This window comes from Puma concolor, chromosome A3, assembly GCF_028749965.1.
Source record: "Puma concolor isolate L17-30 chromosome A3, mPumCon1.1.hap2, whole genome shotgun sequence".
NCBI lineage: Eukaryota > Metazoa > Chordata > Mammalia > Carnivora > Felidae > Puma > Puma concolor.
The window spans coordinates 35,641,188-35,660,968 of NC_141669.1; the positions used below are offsets into that span (position 1 = coordinate 35,641,188).

At 44.9% G+C, this 19,781-nt stretch overlaps 1 protein-coding gene across 4 annotated transcripts in view; it reads left to right on the forward strand.

Moving 5' to 3' along the window:
* Positions 1-19,170, forward strand: part of NCAPH (non-SMC condensin I complex subunit H) — a 34,259-nt gene extending 15,089 nt beyond the window's left edge. For 2 of the 4 annotated variants that reach the window (XM_086700479.1, XM_086700478.1), the window contains exons 8-18: positions 984-1,075; positions 1,788-1,993; positions 5,698-5,846; positions 6,198-6,304; positions 7,164-7,286; positions 9,882-9,992; positions 11,187-11,369; positions 12,019-12,132; positions 14,316-14,407; positions 14,745-14,820; positions 18,644-19,170. In XM_086700479.1, coding sequence (XP_086556605.1) covers positions 984-1,075; positions 1,788-1,993; positions 5,698-5,846; positions 6,198-6,304; positions 7,164-7,286; positions 9,882-9,992; positions 11,187-11,369; positions 12,019-12,132; positions 14,316-14,407; positions 14,745-14,820; positions 18,644-18,703 — 1,313 coding nt within the window. In that variant the 3' untranslated portion in view covers positions 18,704-19,170. Of the gene's footprint in view, positions 1-983; positions 1,076-1,787; positions 1,994-5,697; positions 5,847-6,197; positions 6,305-7,163; positions 7,287-9,881; positions 9,993-11,186; positions 11,370-12,018; positions 12,133-14,315; positions 14,408-14,744; positions 14,821-17,836; positions 17,988-18,643 lie in introns of all 4 variants that reach the window. The other 2 variants (XR_015249020.1, XM_025927279.2) reach the window with 2 other exon arrangements.
* Positions 19,171-19,781: the final 611 nt, after the last annotated feature.

Genomic DNA, 19,781 nt, shown 5'->3' on the forward strand with positions numbered 1-19,781 from the left:
CCCTGCCCCCAGGGCCACACAGATGTTACGGTGCCCATTTTCATCCTTTCTATTCTTGTATAAAGTTTTTTTTTCTTTTTTTTGTTTTTTGCTTTGAGAGAGAGTGCACACGTGCACATGTGTGAGCAGGGGAGGGGCAGAGGGAGAGAAACTTAAGCAGGCTGCGCGCCCAGCATGGAGCCTGATGCAGGGCTTGATCTCATGAACTGTGAGATCATGACCTGAGCCAAAATCAAGAGTCAGACACTTAACCGACTGAGCCACCCAGGCGCCCCGATTCTCATCTAAAATTTTCTAAGTACAGCTGTTTTGTGCTCATGATCTATTTCCAAGTTTATGCTCCCAACTGGGACTTTAATCTTGTGAGGTAACTAGTTTAGTTTGGGACTAAAATAAGTAGCATTGCATGATTGGTTGTGCAGTTAGTACACTTTTTTTTTTTTTTTTGAGAGAGAGAGAGAGTGAGCACAAGCAGGGGAGGGGCAGAGCGAGCGAGGGAGACAGAAGATCGGAAGTGGACTCTGTGCTGACAGCAAAGAGCCCAACGTAGAGCTCAAACTCCCGAGCTGCAAGGTCATGGCCTGTGCTGAAGTCGGACACTCAACTGACTGAGCCACCCAGGTACCCCCAGTTGGTATACTTTTTGGAAGGGTTTTTGATTTCCCAGCTATAGCATAGGGGCACAGAGTCCATTTCAGAGTCAAATGTCTGTGCTTCAGGTTTCTGCCCTAATGTTTCAGTAATTCTTGGAATGCCAATGTGGAGCCTGCTTCCAGTGTGGGTATGTCTTTGGAGCACCACCCTCTCCCTGGACAGAAGTCTGTGACCTGGAGCTTGGCCTCCAGCCAGCCTCTGCCACAGAACAAGAGGCAACTGAGCCTCCCATCTCCATCGTGCTGCTCTGGTCGTTCTGAGCAGGGAGGAGTGTGCTCCATCCACATTCTTTGCCATCGTCCCTCTTTGCCATCTTCTGTTCTCTCCAGCGCCCTTGCAACAGTGTGTGGAAGATTGCCAGATCTGCCCTTCCCTGGCCGGGTTCCAGTTCACTAAATGGGACAGCGAGGCACATAATGAGGTGAGTTCAATTTTTAGACTTGTAAGGGCTCTAGGCATTTGTCCAACTGCTCATGGTTTCAGTGAGATGGCCCAAGACAAGTCCTGCCCAGTGAGAACCAAAACTGTGGCATCATTTTTATTTGGCCAAGAGTATAGAAAATATTTCCCTTGGCCCTTCTGTAAGGACTAAAACCTGGGGGCTAGGAATGGAGGGTGAGGCAGCCCTGTCATTCCTGGGTGTGCATTTTTTTAATTAGCTTTACCCTCTAACATGGTTAATTCCAGTCCTCTGGTCTCAGGCTGCTGTCAGGCTCGAGGAATTTCCTGCTCTTCAGGGTTGAGTCCCTTGGCACAGAGTTTCCTGAGAAATTGTCATGTGTAGAGCTTTCCTCTGTATATTTTTAGTATGGCCCCCTTTAGCCTACATACTACCACTTCCAGAATAAATGGTCTCCATGGAAAACAGTTTTCTCTAAACATGTAGTTAATGGATACAGATTCCTGTTTCATGTTTTACAAAATGTGCCTGATGACAATACAGCTTCATCCTGTGCTGCACAATATAAACTTCCTCAGCGCTTTACTATCGTGAGAACGTTGGCTCTGGGGAGGTGGGAGGAGAGGCTGGAAACTCGAATTTTGGGATGAGAAAGGAGTCTGTTCCTCCAGCGGTGGCTGGGGTGGCCGTGGGAATGGGGAGTACTAGAGAACCCTCTCTTTGTCCTCTCCAGTCCGTGTCTGCCCTGGTAGACAAGTTCAAGAAAAACGAACAGGTGTTTGACATCAACGCCGAGGTAGAGGAGGATGACTGCGGGGATTTTCCTGATGGGCCCATGGAGGACGACTTTGATGCGAATGACGAGCCTGAGCACAGCATGGCTGGGGACAACGCTGAGTTCAGGAGCTGGAAGGAAACCTGCCACACTCACAGCTGCCCGTAAGGCTCTCAGGGCCACAGATGTTTCCAGCGGAGTTTTCCATTTGTTCTTTCCCTGCTGAGACAGTCGAATTTCATCTCTGAGACTGGCTAGGCTGGCGTGCTGGCCATGTAGTCCACACAGGCTGAGCCGTTCTGACTCACGGAATCACACCTGCCTGTGAATTTGGCTCAGCAACTTAGTGGTTATAAAACTGACACTGTGGGAGTTTGTAAGGATAGAACTAAAATATGTAAAGTGCTGGAAAAAAGTACCCGGGATACAGGAGCTACTTCAGTGGTGTCTCTTGTTACGTGTTTTGGTAGCGCAGAGTGTGCTTTCTTTCTACACATGATGCATAGTCTGGCTTTTGGCTACATCCCTGCATGTCACTTATAGACACAAACAGGCTTATGTGCTGCTTACAGAAACAGTGGCCCCTGCCTCTTCAGGGTCAAGCAAAGAAGGGGGGCTGGGCAGTGTTCAGTTACCAGATAGGCAGATAGGCAGACCAGGGATAAGCAAAGCAGGGGAAACTAAATAAGCAAATAAAACTGAGCATATTGGGCAGGAGGAATTAGCCTGTAGTAATTTAAATTTTTTATTACTCTAGTAGGCATAGGAGAAAATCAGAGCTTTCTGGGCCTTTTTATACGTACTGAAGAGATTAGTATTGTTTTAATTTTGAATATGGTTTGGAAGCATCATAATCACGTAGTACCAAGGGCCTCTAAAGGTCATGAATAGGCTTGGGTGTGGGAGATTCCATAAGACTACAAACGAACAGTCCCTGTGCCTACAGCAGTTTTGTGTGCCTGTGACTGGGGACAGCTAAGCTGGTTTGCTATGGGGTAAAACCTTAGAAGTTGTCCTGTATAATTTGTCTGCTTATGTGGGAAATGATTTTATTGATAATGTCTCTTCAAATCGGAGTAGATAGTGATGGGCTAAACATTTAGCACCTCAAGGCAAAACTACCATCTAAGACCTTTGGCACCGTCCTTTCTTCTCCTGATTTGTACTATTATTATACTTGCAGTCTTGTCCCCGTTCCCATCCTATCCTATCATCTACAAAGTGAGAAATGGTAGGCAGGTTGGTGGGATTAGCTCTTTTAATATCATTTTCAAATGTCAGAGAACAACTGTTACTTTTCCTGGCATCTGAGGAATTGATGGTAACAAAGGGCTTTAGTTACTTCCATTTTGGTATTTTGAATAAATGTCTCCGTTTCTCTCCAGTTTCAAACAGAACGAAATCGTAGAGTCCATCCTACTGAATGCATTGGGGCCAGGGGGCTTAGGTTCTAGCCTAAGGTTTTGTCCATCTTGAAATCCCTATCCTTGGCCTGGTGCTGTTCTTTCCCGAGAGCTCAGTCAATATTTAAACTGCACAGATTTGACTCTGTCATTGATAGATGTGAGATGTGGGGCAGAGGCAAGTGGCATCACCTTTTAGGGTCTTGTGTTCTCATCCAGAAAATGAAGGGTTTGGACTAGATAATAATAACGTCTGAGCTCATGAGTGCTGTATTATTTGGCTTTGTGCCAGACCCATGCCAGGTGCCTTACCTGCATTACCTCACATAATTTACGTAGTGCAGAAAATGTCATTTCTTAAGCCTTACAACAACCTTATCATTAAGTCCTGTTATCCCCACTTCACAGATGGGGGAACAGGCTCAGAGAAGTTAAATACTGGGATGGAGCTGGGTATCACTCAGCACCTTTGGCCAATTCTGGCTGCATGTAATGAACTTTGGATAGTAGGCTCCACCCCAGAGCATTTCACTGAGAGTCCCTGAAGCCAGGCTCTTTGTCACATTTCCCAAACTTTTCCTGGGTGATTGTACTGTGCACCCGTGATGACGACACTGTACTGGACTAAAAGGTCTTTAAGGGCTTCTCTAGCTCAAGGTGGGTTATGGCAGTGCTGAATTAGAAGTTCCAGTGTTCTGTAGGACGCCCCATGTTATTGGTCCCTGGATGGCAACACTTGGACAACTGTGCACATCATCTGTTAACGAGGCCAGGCCTGACAGAAGTGTTGTATGTCCAGCAGCATCTTGGGCACATTCCCTCTTCCTGCAGCAGTGGGCCACGTGTGCTCTAGCCAATCTCTCTGTACAGGTGCTTGCTGTGGTTACAGACTTAGTCTATAGTCCGGGGCCCACCACAGCCCGCTCCATGCATGTAAGAATGAAGCATTTTCCTGAGTGCCGGGTGATGTGCTAGAAGCCAACTGGGAGGAGACCTTTACCCTGCAGGTTAAAGTGTGATGTGCTGAACTGGTGCTGAATTGAAGGAGGAGCCCTGTGGTGGGGGAGCAGGTAAAGGAAGTAGTTCCCCCAGAGGGGATTAGAGAAGCTTGATGGGGGTGGGGGGTAGGCCTTGAAAACTGGATAGATCATGAAGTAGGTTGGTTGTTGAGTCAGGGACTTAGGACCAGTAGGGCGCCTGCCACATAGTATTGTGTATCATAAGATAAAATGGCTAGAGTTCAAGCCTCAAGGGCCTTAGCCCTGCCATGGCCCACAGATTCTCAGGAGATGGGGGCCAAGCTCTTTATAGCTTAGCCTATAAGTTCCCAATAAATTCCCAGCATGACTGCCGAAACAGAACAGTATCTGTGAGAATTGAGCAGAGATTCTACTGAAGGCATCGTCTTTCTCCCTCTGGAGCTCACAGTGTAGTACAGTTGTTATCAGTAACATGGGCGTTCTACAGACTGGAAATGTGAATTTTTTTGAGCATATTCTTATTTTTAAAATTAAGTTTTAATTGCACAATAATTATACAAATCCATTTCCTAGTTTTTAAATAAATATTCTGTAGATACAGGTGAAGTCCCCTGTTAAAACTTTTTAACCTTATTCCATAAGGTTTGATGTAAAGAGGATTTGTGTGTATATGGATCGCACAGTATGGATGAAAAACCCCTTGGTGCCTGAAGTTTCCTTGTTACCTTTACCTTTAGAGGGCAGTATAGCAGCGCTAACATACTTTCTGATGTGTCAGGGGCCTTTAGGAGAAAGCTACCTCGCACATACTAGTACCTTGTAGAAAGGTTGAAAAATCAACCCAAAACTGCCATTCTGGACTGGCCAGTTAGACTTCACACACAGCAAAGAATAAAGCTAAGATGGCTTAACGGATTACAAGTGCCCCTCCCCCACCCCGATCATTTTGGGGGACAAATTAGAATAACATCTTTTCACTCTTGGTAGACATTACACTAGTGTTATTGGAGCCCTCACTTTTGGAAGGATGGTGAAGAAAGAATGAGAGAGAGATTATCATCTTGTGTGGTGGGAAATCTTCCATATGGAAAGATCTTGAAGCTGATTCAGAGAATTGTGTCCAACTCCCAGCTCTGGCATTTTATTAACTGTGCAGTGCAACTTTCTCTCTGCCACTTTTCTTGTCTCTCAAGTGGGTAAACTTGCATTTTATGAAGCACTTTAAAACCTCCTTGTATAGCTATGACCGTATTGTTATAAAATTAAGAGAAGCAAAAGCACTTTGACTAAGTAAAAACTAAAGGATTTTTAACGATGAAGTATTTATATTGAACTAACTCTTAGAAATCCTGCCCATCTGTGAAAACTGAGTAGGTAGTCTTCAGTTGCCTCACATGCTGCTTTACATATAAATGCGTGATTGTGTTATATATATTGACATGTACATGGTTGTACATTAAAAATGTGATTTCATGTGTGTTACAGGGAAGAAATGATTCCCCTTGGGGATGGAGACATTAGGACCATGTGCCCCCTTCTGTCCATGAAACCTGGAGAATATTCCTATTTTAGTCCCCGTACCATGTCGATGTGGGCTGGCCCGGATCACTGGCGCTTTAGACCCCGACTCAAACGTATGTACTTCTAGATGGAACTTGAACACATAGTGTCAGTGACCATCCAGCATATGTGGGGATGACCACAAGCTTACAAGGCAGGACTCTAGAACTCTGAAGGGCTTGCCAGCGTTATATGTTTTGCATTCTATCTTTGAATGGAAGGGATTAATTAGCATATTTTTTATTGTGTTTTGTTAGCAAGACCACAAATTACCAGTTGATGAAATAGGTATGTGGTTTGCCTTTCCTAATGCCATTATGTTGTTCAGATAAAAATGGTATTTTGCCATTGATAAGGATCTTGCAGAATGGGTAAATATTGTCCACAGAGGTGAACGGTATTGATGTCTGTGTTCATTTCTGCAGATGATGCTGCCTCCAAATCAGAAAACAAGAAGAAGAATACAAAGAAAGATTTTGAAATTGACTTTGATGATGATATTGACTTTGACATATATTTTCGAAAAACAAAGGTTTGTGCTAGATTTATTAGCATATGTGCTTTCTTAAATTACTCTTTTTACTCTTCTTTCTTTTCAGATGTGATTTTTTTTTAATTTTTCTTTTTTTTTTTTTTTTTTTAGTATTTATTTATTTTGAGAGAGACAGAAACAGAATGCGAGTGGGTTAGGGGCAGAGAGAGAGGGAGACACAGAATCCAAAGCAGGCTCCAGCTCCAAGCTGTCAGCACAGAGCCCGATGCGGGGCTCAAACTCATGGGCTGTGAGATCATGGCCTGAGCCGAAGTCAGACGCTCAACCGACTGAGCCACCCAGGCACCCCTAGATGTGATTTTTGTTTTAAGTTTATTATTTTGAGAGAGAGAGAGCAAGAGTGTATGTGAGCAAGAGAAGGGCAGAGGGAGGGAGGGAGGGAGAGAGAGAGAGAGAGAGAGAGAGATTGAGAGAATCCCAAGCAGGCTCCGTGCTGTCAGCATGAAGCCCAATGCAGGACTCAAACTCACAAACGGCGACATCCTGCCTTGAGCCGAAATCAAGAGTTGGACGCTTAACCAACAGCCACCCAGATGCCCCACAGATGTGATTTTTTAAACAATTAATTACAAATACAAGTTTTAGAGTAAATAGATGGTTTCATTCTCCCTCAGTCTCTAGAGGAATTGAGAAAAAACCCCGAACTCAGTGGCAGATAGAATCAGGTTTAGAATATGAATAATGTCTAGCAAAATCACTCTTTCACATGGAACTGGGAATTCTGACAGTAGACTAGTGCTGCCCAAATCCTTTCCAAGCTCCTTAAAAAAATATATATATATGTTTTGAACATTCTTATTAAAGATGCCTAAAAACTTTTTTTTTTTTTTTTTAATAGGCTGCTACTATTCTGACCAAATCCACTTTGGAGAATCAGAATTGGAGAGCTACCACTCTTCCTACGGATTTCCTCTATGAGACTGATAATCTTGTCCAGCTGCATCTCAAACCAGGAACCAGGGTAAGACCAGGATAAGACTGTTCTTGGTTCGTTCAGGCTGCTGCTGTTGTCTAACCTGCTGATAGCATCAGAGGTATCGGATGATGGGTAGTGTGACTGTCAGACAGTGCCTTTAAGGAAAAGGAGAGAGCGAGAGGAGAGATGTGTGTTAGCCCAGGGCAGTTACTGGAAGACGCAGTAGGAATAGCAGAGCTAAAGGGAAAGCTTATGGGATAGATGCACACCAAAGATTTGAAATACATCAGTTGGTTAGACCTCTGGATGGACACTGAGCCCTACACGCTGAAATGCTAGGGCGATAAACAATCTTTTGTTGAGGTTCTTACAAGATGTTAGTTATTGCTTGATTCTCTACTTTCTCGTTGAGGTGGTGGATTCACTAGGCAGATGCTGTCCCCAGCCCACGTTGCCTTCCTCATGGTCAGGGTGTGGACGGGGTGTAGACTGTGACATGAGGGGTGATGTAGGTGCCAGTGTCTGACTGTGCAGTCCTCAGGGAGTTCTCCAGTGCTGCGCAACCTTCCTGGCTCCTCTGTTAAGATGAGCACTCCAGACCACTTGGTGCTGTACCTAGTCGCCGTTCGCTTCATCTGCCTGTGGTTCTTCTGGTGATGCTGGTAGCAAGCGCATGTCACTGTTGCCAGGGTAACCAGTCAGTGGTTCAAGCTAGGTTTCATTTATCTAGACCCCCGTTCATTTGCATTCCTGGTGGTTCTAGTCTTGTGGCATCATATACACAAACTGTCTTCAGTTTCCTCTTCCTTATTTTGCCTCTTTCTGTACAAGACCGTAATGATATGTATACAGTTCCCCCAAATCACTGATATCTCACATTGTGTTTTTATAAACCAACAGTAATTTATTTTCCTTTTTAATCAACACTGTTTACTTAATAGAAATACTCTTAAAAGTGCAGAAAGAGATAACAAAACCGCAGTACGAGAGAGTATGGCTATGGTCAGTATTGGTAAGATGCTAGCGCCCTCGTTCTGATCAGAAGTGGAACCCTGTGGCGGAAGAGCAGGATGGTAGGACACTTCTCAAACCTTGCCCAGCCTGGAGCTGCTCTCTGTGGCCACAAGCCACCCCCTTTTCCCTCAAGCCCTTATTGTGAGCATTTGAAGATTGTGGCCTTCGTGGGAATTTGCATATTCAGATGTTAAGGTGGTAGAACAAAGTCATTGAGACCTTGCATTCCAGGGGGTGGTTTTTTGTTTTTTGTTTTATGATTGTCTCTTATAGAAGAAAGAACTTTTGCTTCTGATTGTCCATGGGAACAAATTCACTGTGTGTGGTAGGGCAGCCAGGCAGCAGGAGCTGGAGATCCCTGACCTTCCCAGCAGAGTTACACTGGGAAAATGACTGTTAAGCTCTGGAAACCCTGGAAATTAGATGCTGGATTAATAAGCACTATTTGGTTAGAGACTATACAGATCAACCACCCATCCAGTTTAATATCTTGCAAGGGGATTCTAATAGCAACCGCTGTCATATTCCCTTCCTGAAACACTTTTTGTAGACTGTGGACAATTTAGAGTGTGCCTCGAGGAGAGTATCCTAAATGGAGAGAGATTTAGAAATAGTGTTATAGGAGGAACAGTGGAAGAAAGTAGACAATAAATGCCTATTGTTGAATATTATTTTTGGATTTGTATTATAAAAACATTGTGAAGGGTTTTTTTGGCTGCTTTTGGGTATAGAGTTGTATTAAAATACTCAGTATGCTTTGTAAACTACATACCTTCAGCCTCATGTCCTTCTCCCCAGAGAAACCCCTCAGGCAAAAATCACTGGTCTAATGATCAGCAAATATCTGAAGGGCTGTGGTCACAGGCATTCCCAAAGGAGGAGGCAGACTTGTTCTCTGAGGCTCTGGAAGGCAGAACAAGGACCCTGTGTGTAACAACAGGGAAAAAAGCTGGATGTTTCTTATGATTGTCCCAGAAATGAGACAGGCTGCCTGTGAATTAAAATTGTGAATGGGTTTTCTCAGAATTGCTCGAGCAGCAACCAAGTTGACTTCTTTTCAGATAGCTTTAGGCAGTTTTGTTTTTAATGAAGAAACCCTTTCCAATAAAGTTGTGCACAGACCTAATTGCACACCAGCTCTCTGGTTTATTTGGGTTGGATGGAGTCTCCAAGCCCTGCTACCCCAGGGCTTGCTCTAGAACGGAGCTGTGCAGTTGAAGTTGTCAGGATTAAGATGACTTTTCAGGGCCCTTAGAACTCTAAAATTCTATAATTCTATTTTTTTTTTAATTTTTTTTTTTTTTTTTTTTACATTTTTATTGTTGAGAGACAGAGAGAGACAGAGTATGAGCAGGGAAGGGGAAGAGAGAGAGGGAGACACAGAATCTGAAACAAGTTCCAGGCTCTGGGCTGTCAGCACAGAGCCCGACGTGGGGCTCAAACTCACGAACCGTGAGATCATGACCTGAGATGAAGTCAGACGCTTAACTGGCTAAGCCACCCAGGCACCCCTAAAATTCTATAATTCTAGGAGATTGATCATAAGAACTAAGGTTATTGTCCATCTTAGTTTAGAGATGCTTTCCTAGAAATTGCTTTCTACTGTTATTCTTTCCTTCATTCTAGTTACTTAAGATGGCCCAAGGCCAGAGGGCAGGAACTGAACATTATGAAGAAATTGGAGACTATGATTACAACAACCCTAACGACACCTCCAACTTTTGCCCTGGATTACAGGTAAAGGAGAGAAGGGCTCTGTCCTCTCTTCTAAGTGGAAGAGCCTTCTTTCCTATATGGTAGAAAGCTGCAGGAAATTCTAAATGAGGTGGGGAGTTTGTGGCTGCCTGCCCTGCCCCAGGCATCAGGGAATGAGCAAAGCTGAGGAAACAGCCAACACCTTGGCCTGCTTTGCCGCCAGTCCTACATGCGGAAACGAATGATCATACTCCAATAAACCAGTCAATATCTTTAGCCTGTGCAAAGCACTTATCTTGGCTATTTTGGGATTTCAAAGGAAAATACTCTTCCTGCTCTGAGGAGCTAGTATTTCGGCTAGGGAGACAGAGCACATAGACATGTGAAGATGGTGTGATCTGATAGGCAAAAAGTCTATAGGGTAGATTCAGGAGACCAGGCTTCTACCTCTGATTTTGGTTCTTACATTGCAAACTTATACAAGCTACTCCCCAAATTTAGATCTAGGTTTAGGCTAAATAATCTCAGTATTCCTATTGTGAGTCCACTAATGAGATAGCAAATGTAAATAACAGAAAGGGGGAAAATATTAAGCCTCATCTGTGTCCCTGTAGGGAGAGGGACAAGAACTGCAGAATAGTTTGTTCATCTTACCATCTTACGTGGAGAATTGCGTTGTTACATTTTAGTGAAAATCCAGACCTCTTGAGTGCTTCTCAAACTTTCCGAGTATTTAAGAATCACCCTAAAAAAGAATCACTGCTAAAAACAAGTCCTGGGTCCCAGCCCAGAGATCTGATCCATTCCTGCTGGCCTTGGTCCAAGAATGAATTTTTCATGGCTCCCGGACTGGAATCCTGTGGCCGGCTGGAGACCCCTGGCGACTCTTGTGCTCACATTGGGTGAGGGATGTGGGTCAGATCTCCAGTGTTTCAAGAATGCTTTCTATAAAATGAAATCTTAAGTTGGCCTGAAGCCAAAGGTGATACTGGCAGTTGTGATTATTGAATTCCTTTTAACTTGCTCTAGAGGTCTTAGTTAACAGAAGCTTTCCTCTTAGGGTTTATGTATAACAGGAAGATAAGTAGAGGCACCTAGAAGTCCATCATAGGCTTGACTCACACAATGAACTCTCAGGTGCTCTGCTCTTGATGTGTAAATACAGTCTTTTTCAAGGATACTTCTAAGCCTCTCAGACAGCTTCTGCCAAACTTGAAGAACTGTTTTCTTGCCCAGGCTGCTGACAGTGATTATGAAGAGTCGGATGATTTATTTGTGGGACCAGTTGGGACCTTTGACCTTACATCTTGCCATCCACCTAAAACAACACAAGAGAATGATGATATCCCTGAAGTCCAAGGATTGGACATCACCACTTATGGGGAGTCGAATCTGGTAGCTGAACCTCAGAAGGTAGAGGTGAAAGCTGAGAATTATATTGTTTGCCTGAGATCTATTTAATTTGCCTCCTATATGAGAGTCATATTGGTCTGGGCTTGATTTTTTTTTTTTTTTCCCCTCCATTTTAAGTCGTTGCTCTCTAAGTGGCTGACTCTTAAGTAGGGCTGTGTTGGGAATGAGCTGATGCTAATTAAGTATGTGTAGAACTAGTCATCTCTCCAGAGATTGTGATAAACCATATAACTAGGAGCAAAGTGGTAAAGTATGTGAATGAAGGCTGCAGGCGGGGAAAATCGGTTTCTGTGCTGATTGCGTGAGGCTAGCTATTTGTCTCTGGAAAATCTTGGCCAGATTCAATTTGTATTAAATTATCATGCATTAAGCATCTGTCCCATACCAAGTGACAGGCTTGGTGATTTCATATGTATTTGATTGACCTATGTCTCTTTCCAGGTTAGTCTTAATGTAGATTATACTTGATCAACAAGAAATTAGGTTAAAGGAAGGGACTCTATTTTGGTATATCCAAAGGAAGTTCTAGAACTCCTTGGATTAAACCAAACTAGATTCTTTATTTGAACTCCAGACTTTTGATTTTACAATGGGTTGATGGTAATTTTTTTTTTTTTATTTTACTTAGTTTTACTTGGTTATATATCTATTGCAGGTAAATAAAATTGAAATTCATTATGCCAAGACTGCCAAAAAGATGGACATGAAGAAGTTGAAGCAAAGCATGTGGAGTTTGCTGACAGAGTTCTCCAAGCACGCAGACGCGGAGGTAACATGTTCTGCTTACTCTCTAGGTGCCCGGCATGTGGGAGGGGAATAGCTCATGGTTAAGGCTCTAAGATCAATGGCGTGAATTCAGAAAGCATTCATTCAGAAATACAAAGAAACTTCACACCTTCTGAAAGAGAAATGAACCAAGTATATGAACATGCAAGTCACACGAAAGGCGATGCAGATGGTAAACTAGTGCATGTGACATTATTCAGCCTTGCTGGTAATCAAAAAATACAGATGAAAGCATTTTAGGCTCCTTTAAAATAGCAACTTTAGCAGTTCAACAATTTTTTCAGTACAGAGTTGAGGAAAAGCTTGGAGCACTTACTCACTGCTGGTGCAATTTAAGTTGATAAATGACCCTTTTGGAAAGCAAATTCTAACATCTCAGGTGCCATAAAATGTTTAAGCCCTTTGATCTAATACTTCTTGATTTGGGAAATATAATCAAAGTAGGAAAATAGTTAAAAACAATTTTGTCAAATTGTCTCTTTCTCCTTCAGAACAAGGTGAAACCTTGACTGACTCTTTCCAACTAAATGGAACTCTCAGTTGACCAGAATCCTTCCATCCTCTCTATTGGACCGCTAATGCTCAGACAATGTTCTGAGCTTTCCAAACCCAACCCGTTCTCCTATACCTTCTCCTGTTGGCTGAGAAGTGACAATCATGATTTGACTGAGGACCCTGAGTTGTGTAGTCCTACATATCAGCTAAGGCTTCAATCATATGCCTAAAACTGAATAGGATGCAAATGTAAGGGAAATGCGCTTTTTACAAAGTAGAAAAGGGGTGGGGTGCCTGGGTAGCTCAGTCGGTTAAGTGTCCGACTTTGGCTCAGGTTATGATCTCACAGCTTATGAGTTTGAGCCCCGCGTCAGGCTCTGTGATGACAGCTCAGTGACCGGAGCCTGCTTTGGATTCTGTGTCTCCCTCTTTCTCTGCCCCTCTCCCGCTCACACTCTGTCTCTCTCTCTCAAAAATAAATAATAAAACATCTTGAAAAATTAAAAATAAAAAAAAAAGTAACAAAGGGGTTCTACGTAAACTTTGAGTTTATTTATTTATATATTTATTTTGAAGATTTGTTTATTTTTTAAAGGGTTTTTTTTTTTTTTTTTTTTTTTTTAGCGTTTATTTTTGAAAGAGAGAGACAGAGCACAAGCTGGGAAGGGGCACAGAGAGAGACACACACAGAAGCAGGCTCCAGGCTGTGAACTGTCAGCACAGAGCCTGCTGCGGGGCTGGAACTCACAGAGATCATGACCTGAGCCAAAGTCGGATGCTTAACTGATTGAGCCACCCAGACGCCCCTAAAGATTTATTTTATTTTTAGAGAGACAGCACGCGACCAGGGACGGGGGGTGGGGGGAAGGAGGGAGAATGAGAGAGGGAGGGAGGGAGAGAGGGAGTATCTTAAGCAGGCTTCATGCTCAGCACAGAGCCCGATGTGGGGCTTGATCCCACAACCCTGGGATCATGACCTGAGCCAAAATTGAGTTGGACACTCAACTGACTGCGCCACTCAGGCACCCCAAACTTTGAATTTAAACAACTTAGAATACCCTCTACTCCAAGGATTATGGTTAACTAAGAATTTATTCTTTTTTAAAAAGTCTTTTATCACGAAAATACTCAAACATATTAGTAGAGAGAGAATAGTATAGTGAACACCTACTTCTGATAACTATCACTGTTTTATGTATACTGTCACCCATCCTGTCCTGCCTCCCCATCCCACCCACCATGTACACATTCTGAATTATTGTAACACAAATACGAGACATGATATCCTTTGATAACTGCTTGCCGTATGGATTATGGATTCTGTGCTGCCCTTGGCTGCGTTAGGCCAGTTGAAACTATAAATGATCATGGCTTTTGTTGGTTTGTATTTTTTTTCCTCAGAGAAAACTAGAAGACTTTTTGCAGTTTTTCCTTTACTGGGATTACATTGACATTGACATCAACATTTACCATCACTTGGTAGTCAGTGTCCTGGTGCAGGGCTAAGGAATGGAATCCCCTTATGGGTCCCTTTTCTTTAAGATGTAACTTAGAAAATGTGGTTTCATTCAGATGTAGACTTTTTGGGGATACAATCTTTAGGTTCATGTTGCTTTCTCGAAAGTGAACTGGTCCTACAGATCGGAGTTGTCAATATCCTTCTTCTGTTAGACAAACCACAGTGAAACTGGAAAAGAAGGGGACATGGGAAAGGTGGCTGATGAGAAGATGCTCAGCGGGCTCACAAAGGACCTGCAGAAGAGGTGCGTGCCAGTGACCGCAGGGCTGACAGACCCTTTGCACACGCTCTGCTCTTTTAATACTTGGGGCAGTTTTTCTGTGTCTTCTTTGCATTGTGAAATGAGTTAATATAGACCAACTTTTAAAAAGGCATTTTTCTGCACCATTGGCTGGAATGGGACAAGTGATATTTTATTTCCAAATGAGAAACTAGAAGAACCTGCTTATAAAATGCATCTGAAATATTTCTTTGTTTCTGCTTAGTTTGTTCACTGGACATGTGTATTCATACTTGATGAAAGAGCCTTTGTTCCTAGAACTGCAGTGACCCAGCTAAATACTTGCCTCTTTGTTTTATAGCTTGCCTCCCCTCATGGCTCAGAACCTCTCTATACCTCTGGCCTTTGCCTGTCTCCTACATTTAGCCAATGAAAAGGTAGGTAAATCTGGTAAGCATGGGAGTATTCTTTGTTCATAGCAACCTGTTTGAGCTCTTAATTAGATCTCTCACGGGCAACCTCATAAGACATCTTAAATACAGTGACTTATGCAGTACTTTCAACGCAGAGGATTAACCATGCACTTAGAAGTAACTTAGAAAAAGGCCACTGGGTGTGATTAGCAACGAAAATAATGAGGAGGACCCAACTGGGGAAATTTTTAGGTGCTGAATTGTGATCTGTCAGTTCCCAACTTTAAAACATAAAGTGCTTTTGTATTTTGGGGTGTCGGAGGCTTTAAAGGGCAAATCCTGCCGGTGCCAAAGTCAAGACACATGGAGATGTGGTGGAGGACGGAGGGCCAGGTGAGGATGAAAGGAAAATTGATGCAGGGAGAGGATAGTGAGACATGGAGGCCATGGCCAGCAGGGCTGCACCACCAACAATGCCAGGCTCCGCAGTGTGCCACGCCAGCCAGCAGAACTGAGCAGCTGTGGCACAGTCACCAGAAGAGCGGGCAGGGACCCATCTTCCCAAGAGTGTGGTGGCAGCTACCCAGGAGGCAGCCCGGTGAGGCAGCCAGCAACAAGCCCCAACAAGTGGCACTGCATGAGGCTTTGTACCCTTTGTATCCTTTCGTGTCCTTAGGCAGCTGGTCCCTCACGTAGACTTTGGCTCTTGAAGTAGAGCATCACTAGGGTTGGGCGTGTCTCGCTGCTATTGTGCACCACAGCTGTGGATTCTAACCTCCTCCAAGACCGGAACCCTGCCCCAGAGCCGAGAGTGTGGTGCCTGTCTGAACACTGAAGAGTGGTTTGAGAGGATTGATAAGATTGCACTGGAATGCCAGCAAAAATGGGGTGCTGCAGAAGCACCCAGGATTTCCTGTGTGCCAGTGCCTGACCTCTGGCCTCGTAATTAAAATGACGCGGGGCGCCTGGGTGGCGCAGTCGGTTGAGCGTCCGACTTCAGCCAGGTCACGATCTCGAGGTCCGTGAGTTCGAGCCCCGCGTCAGGCTCTGGGCTGATGGCTCAGAGCCTGGAGCCTGTTTCCGATTCTGTGTCTTCCTCTCTCTCTGCCCCTCCCCCGTTCATGCTCTGTCTCTCTCTGTCCCAAAAATAAAAATAAAAAAAAACGTTGAAAAAAAAAAAAATTAAAATGACGCAATGATGATCGGCTGTTTCGCGGCTCTGGGCTTGCTTGGACCGACTGCTGGGCCCGAAGGCGAGGGGTTCCCTTGCAGGATGACCCGTGTAGGATAGCCTTCAGCCTATCCACGTGGACCTCCCACTGGGAGTCAGGGACCACGTTTTCTCTTTCGGAGGTCATGACCTCACTGAAGAAGAAGAAAGTGTCCATTTGGCAGAAGCTAGTTTTGAGGCTGGGCGGGGAAGAGATGTGGAAGAGCCAGTGAGCCAGGACAGGTGCTGCCTGTGTGCACCTACGGTGCTGACTGTTGGGCCTGGGCGTTCACTACTGAGGCGTGAACAGAGCAACCCAGCTTAGCTTCTGACAGGAAGAGCTTATACATTAGAGCTACTGTGGTTGATTGTTGACCCAGGAACATTGAACTCACATGGCTGCTGGGTGAAAGGTAGTAAGTAGCAGTGGCTGACTGGAGGGGTCATGTGCCCTGTTCAGAACTCCTGAAGACAAGGCTAGGGGACACACAGCCCCATCCGTGGTTGTGGGAGATGGCGGTGAGAATGGCTCCGTGTGATTCTTTTTTTTTTTTTTTTAAATTTTTTTTTTTTTTTCAACGTTTATTTATTTTTGGGACAGAGAGAGACAGAGCATGAACGGGGGAGGGGTAGAGAGAGAGGGAGACACAGAATCGGAAACAGGCTCCAGGCTCTGAGCCATCAGCCCAGAGCCTGACGCGGGGCTCGAACTCACGGACCGCGAGATCGTGACCTGGCTGAAGTCGGACGCTTAACCGACTGCGCCACCCAGGCGCCCCTTTTTTTTTTTTTTTTAAATTTTTTTTTTTTTTTCAACGTTTATTTATTTTTGGGACAGAGAGAGACAGAGCATGAACGGGGGAGGGGTAGAGAGAGAGGGAGACACAGAATCGGAAACAGTACTCCGTGTGATTCTTGACATGTTCCAACTTATCCAATGTCAGAAGCAAACTACATGAAGAAAGAATAACTAGGAGGAAAAAAAAAAACAAAAAGATATTATCATCCTGACAAGAAATCCACAAATGGCTCTGAGGAGGATTCCCCATCTGAAGAGGAGGGCACACAAGCCATCCATCTGTCTGACATTCAGAAGTGTGACTGTAAAGCTGTTCTGGGGGAGGCCTGGAACCTCACACCATCTTTACGGACGTAGGTGCTGGTGAACTCTCCCTCTGGGTGTGTTCTCCTGGTACACACAGGCTCCTAAAGCACAGGGTGCCCCCAAAGCTCAGAAACCCTCATCTTGAGTCCAAATTGAGAATGTTACTGATTTCACTCAATTGCACCAGTCTGAGAATCGGTGGTGCCCTGGGCTGTGTGTCTCTGCAGAAGCCTGCCTCTTCCCTGTGAGAGAGCGGCTGTATGATCTACACTCGGTTCCCAAATAGACCAGGCCGAGGAAACCCTGCTAAAAAGCATCGGTGATTTTGTGGCCTCACTGAGGCACATAATGCTCTGGCTCCAGCACTGCGCTGCTTCCCCCAACAGCAGGGCCGGGATTGTTGTGCTGTGATCGAGTGTGTCTTTAGGGGCCCAGAGCGCTCAGCATTTAAAGGATGGGGAGATGGCACCAGACCAGAAACCCTTGGGCTAAGCGCTGAGGGAGGCCATTGCTGGGTCTTGGCTTTGGGCTGTTTGAGAAGATTTGACTGTGACATTGACCCTGTCAGTTACCATGATAGTCTGCAGGGGTCTGTGGTAACTCAGTTTAGAACCACCAAGAGAAATTTCACAATGCTTAATACCAGAACATGACTCCCTTGTGGCCTTCCTTCTCCCTGTCTTTCACTCCCATCTGGACTCTTCATCAGCCACTCTGGGAATGAGCTCCCCTGAGAAGTGCGACGGGGCTTGGGGTGCAGTGGTGGACGCTGGGTCTCCTCTACCTCTGTGGGCCTGAGTGTCAATATGGTGTGACTGATTAGCCAAACCTGAACCGCTTCTGGAACCTGAGTCGTAGAAGTCACACTTCAGGGGGGTATGATTTCAGCTTTCCATCGTTAGCAGTACAGGAAGGTGCACCAGAAAGGGTGGTGTGGTTGCTGAGTGCCAGCACATCGTGCCTGCCTCCAGTGCCAAGTGAGGGGAGGTATGCTTGTGGTGAGCTTAGGCAAGACAGGCCTCTGGCAATTGTTTGGTCCTAAAGGAAACAAGTGCCTGGGATTGGTGGGGAATTCATGGGGTGGGAGAGTGGGGGTGTTAGGTGGGGGAAGAGCTGAGAGGTAGGGAAAGGCCTGAGCAGATGGAGCGAGGGGGCTGTCACGGCCGTCCTCAAGGATGAGGTTATGGGGCAGGGAGGGGGAGGGCCTGGACAAGGCCACACATGGACAGGGTTAACAAGCATGTGTTGTGTCTCCTGGTGGCTTCCCCATCCGCTTTTCGTTCCTTCCAGAGCAAATAGCTTAGCTCTTGGGCCCGTTACAGAGAGAGGTTGTTGTAGGAACCAGCACCAGGAAGCCTTTCTTTTTGCCTTTTTTCCCCCTGCAGTTGGCAAGGATTTGCAATTAGCTTTATTATGCAAGTGATATTTGCTATAACATAATTTTCTTACAATCATGGGACTAAGTTCATTCTTTGTAGTCACCACCCTGTTACCTTGATTAGAATCTGTTCATGTGTTTGATCTTCCTTCAGAATCTAAAGCTGGAAGGAACTGAGGACCTTTCCGACATTCTTGTGAGGCAAGGGGATTGAGTTTGCCCGAGAAGAGTTGGCAGAAAGGGGCTCATCGCTTCTTCGGTGACCAGGACGTCCCCACTCTGGGTGCTGCGAGTGCGGCAGGCCTGTGGCAAGGCTGTAGCCCACTACCAAAGTGCCGGGTTTTTTATCTGTTGCTCTTCCCTTCTCTTCCTCACGGTCTGGGAACCAGCACCCTGAAGCTCTTTGATTAAAGTTTCCTGCCCTGTAGTGACCACAGGGAGGAGATGGTGAGGGCACTGTTCTTGATTATGAAAACCTATATCCATGTTTTGAATTCATGTCTAGTTTTTGCCTCCTCAGTTGATCTTTGTTTTTTTCCACACTTTTGTAAAAAATTATTTCCCAGTAGGCACTGGTTGTCTTTAAACAGCTGTCTAAGCCACGTACATAAGATACATCGTCTGTGCACTTACAAATGTATATATGTTATGTCTGCTTAAATAAAATCATTCTGAATCATATGCTTGACAAAATATTTGACTATCTTCTAGGTAAGTTTTAGAGCTGGTGCTTTCCCTTAAGGGGGTTGCAGTCTTGTTAGCTTGATGAGGTACCTGTGTGTCAGTAAAGGCAGGAAACACTTAAGGGCTGAGAAGATTGGTCTTGTAACAGTAGAGGAGAAAGAAACCACTGGCTGGAGGTTCAGATTTCCAGATTGGGTCCATTGGGCCTATGAATTCTGCTGGAGGGTGACGGTGGTAAAAATTGCTAACCTTTGTTAAGCAGCTACCTCCCGTGGATTACTTCACTCAGCCTTCTTAGCATCTCTGTGAGGAACATAGTTTCATCACTCACCTCTTACAGAGGAGAAATAGGTACCTGAAGGTAAAGGAACCTGCCTAAGGGCAGACAGCTGTCAGAGACTGATCTTGAACTAATGTGCTTCTTAGAGTCTGTTCTTAGCCACTGGTACTATATGCTGCTCAGATCACAGGCTCTGCCTGTAGACATTGATCCAAGTAATTCTCTCCTTGGCAGGTCCTCCGTCTATCAGAGCACCCTGTCACCACTCACTGGGTAAATAGAGATCTTGGATGTTAGATCAGAAGCAGTGAGGTATTTGATTGGCGAT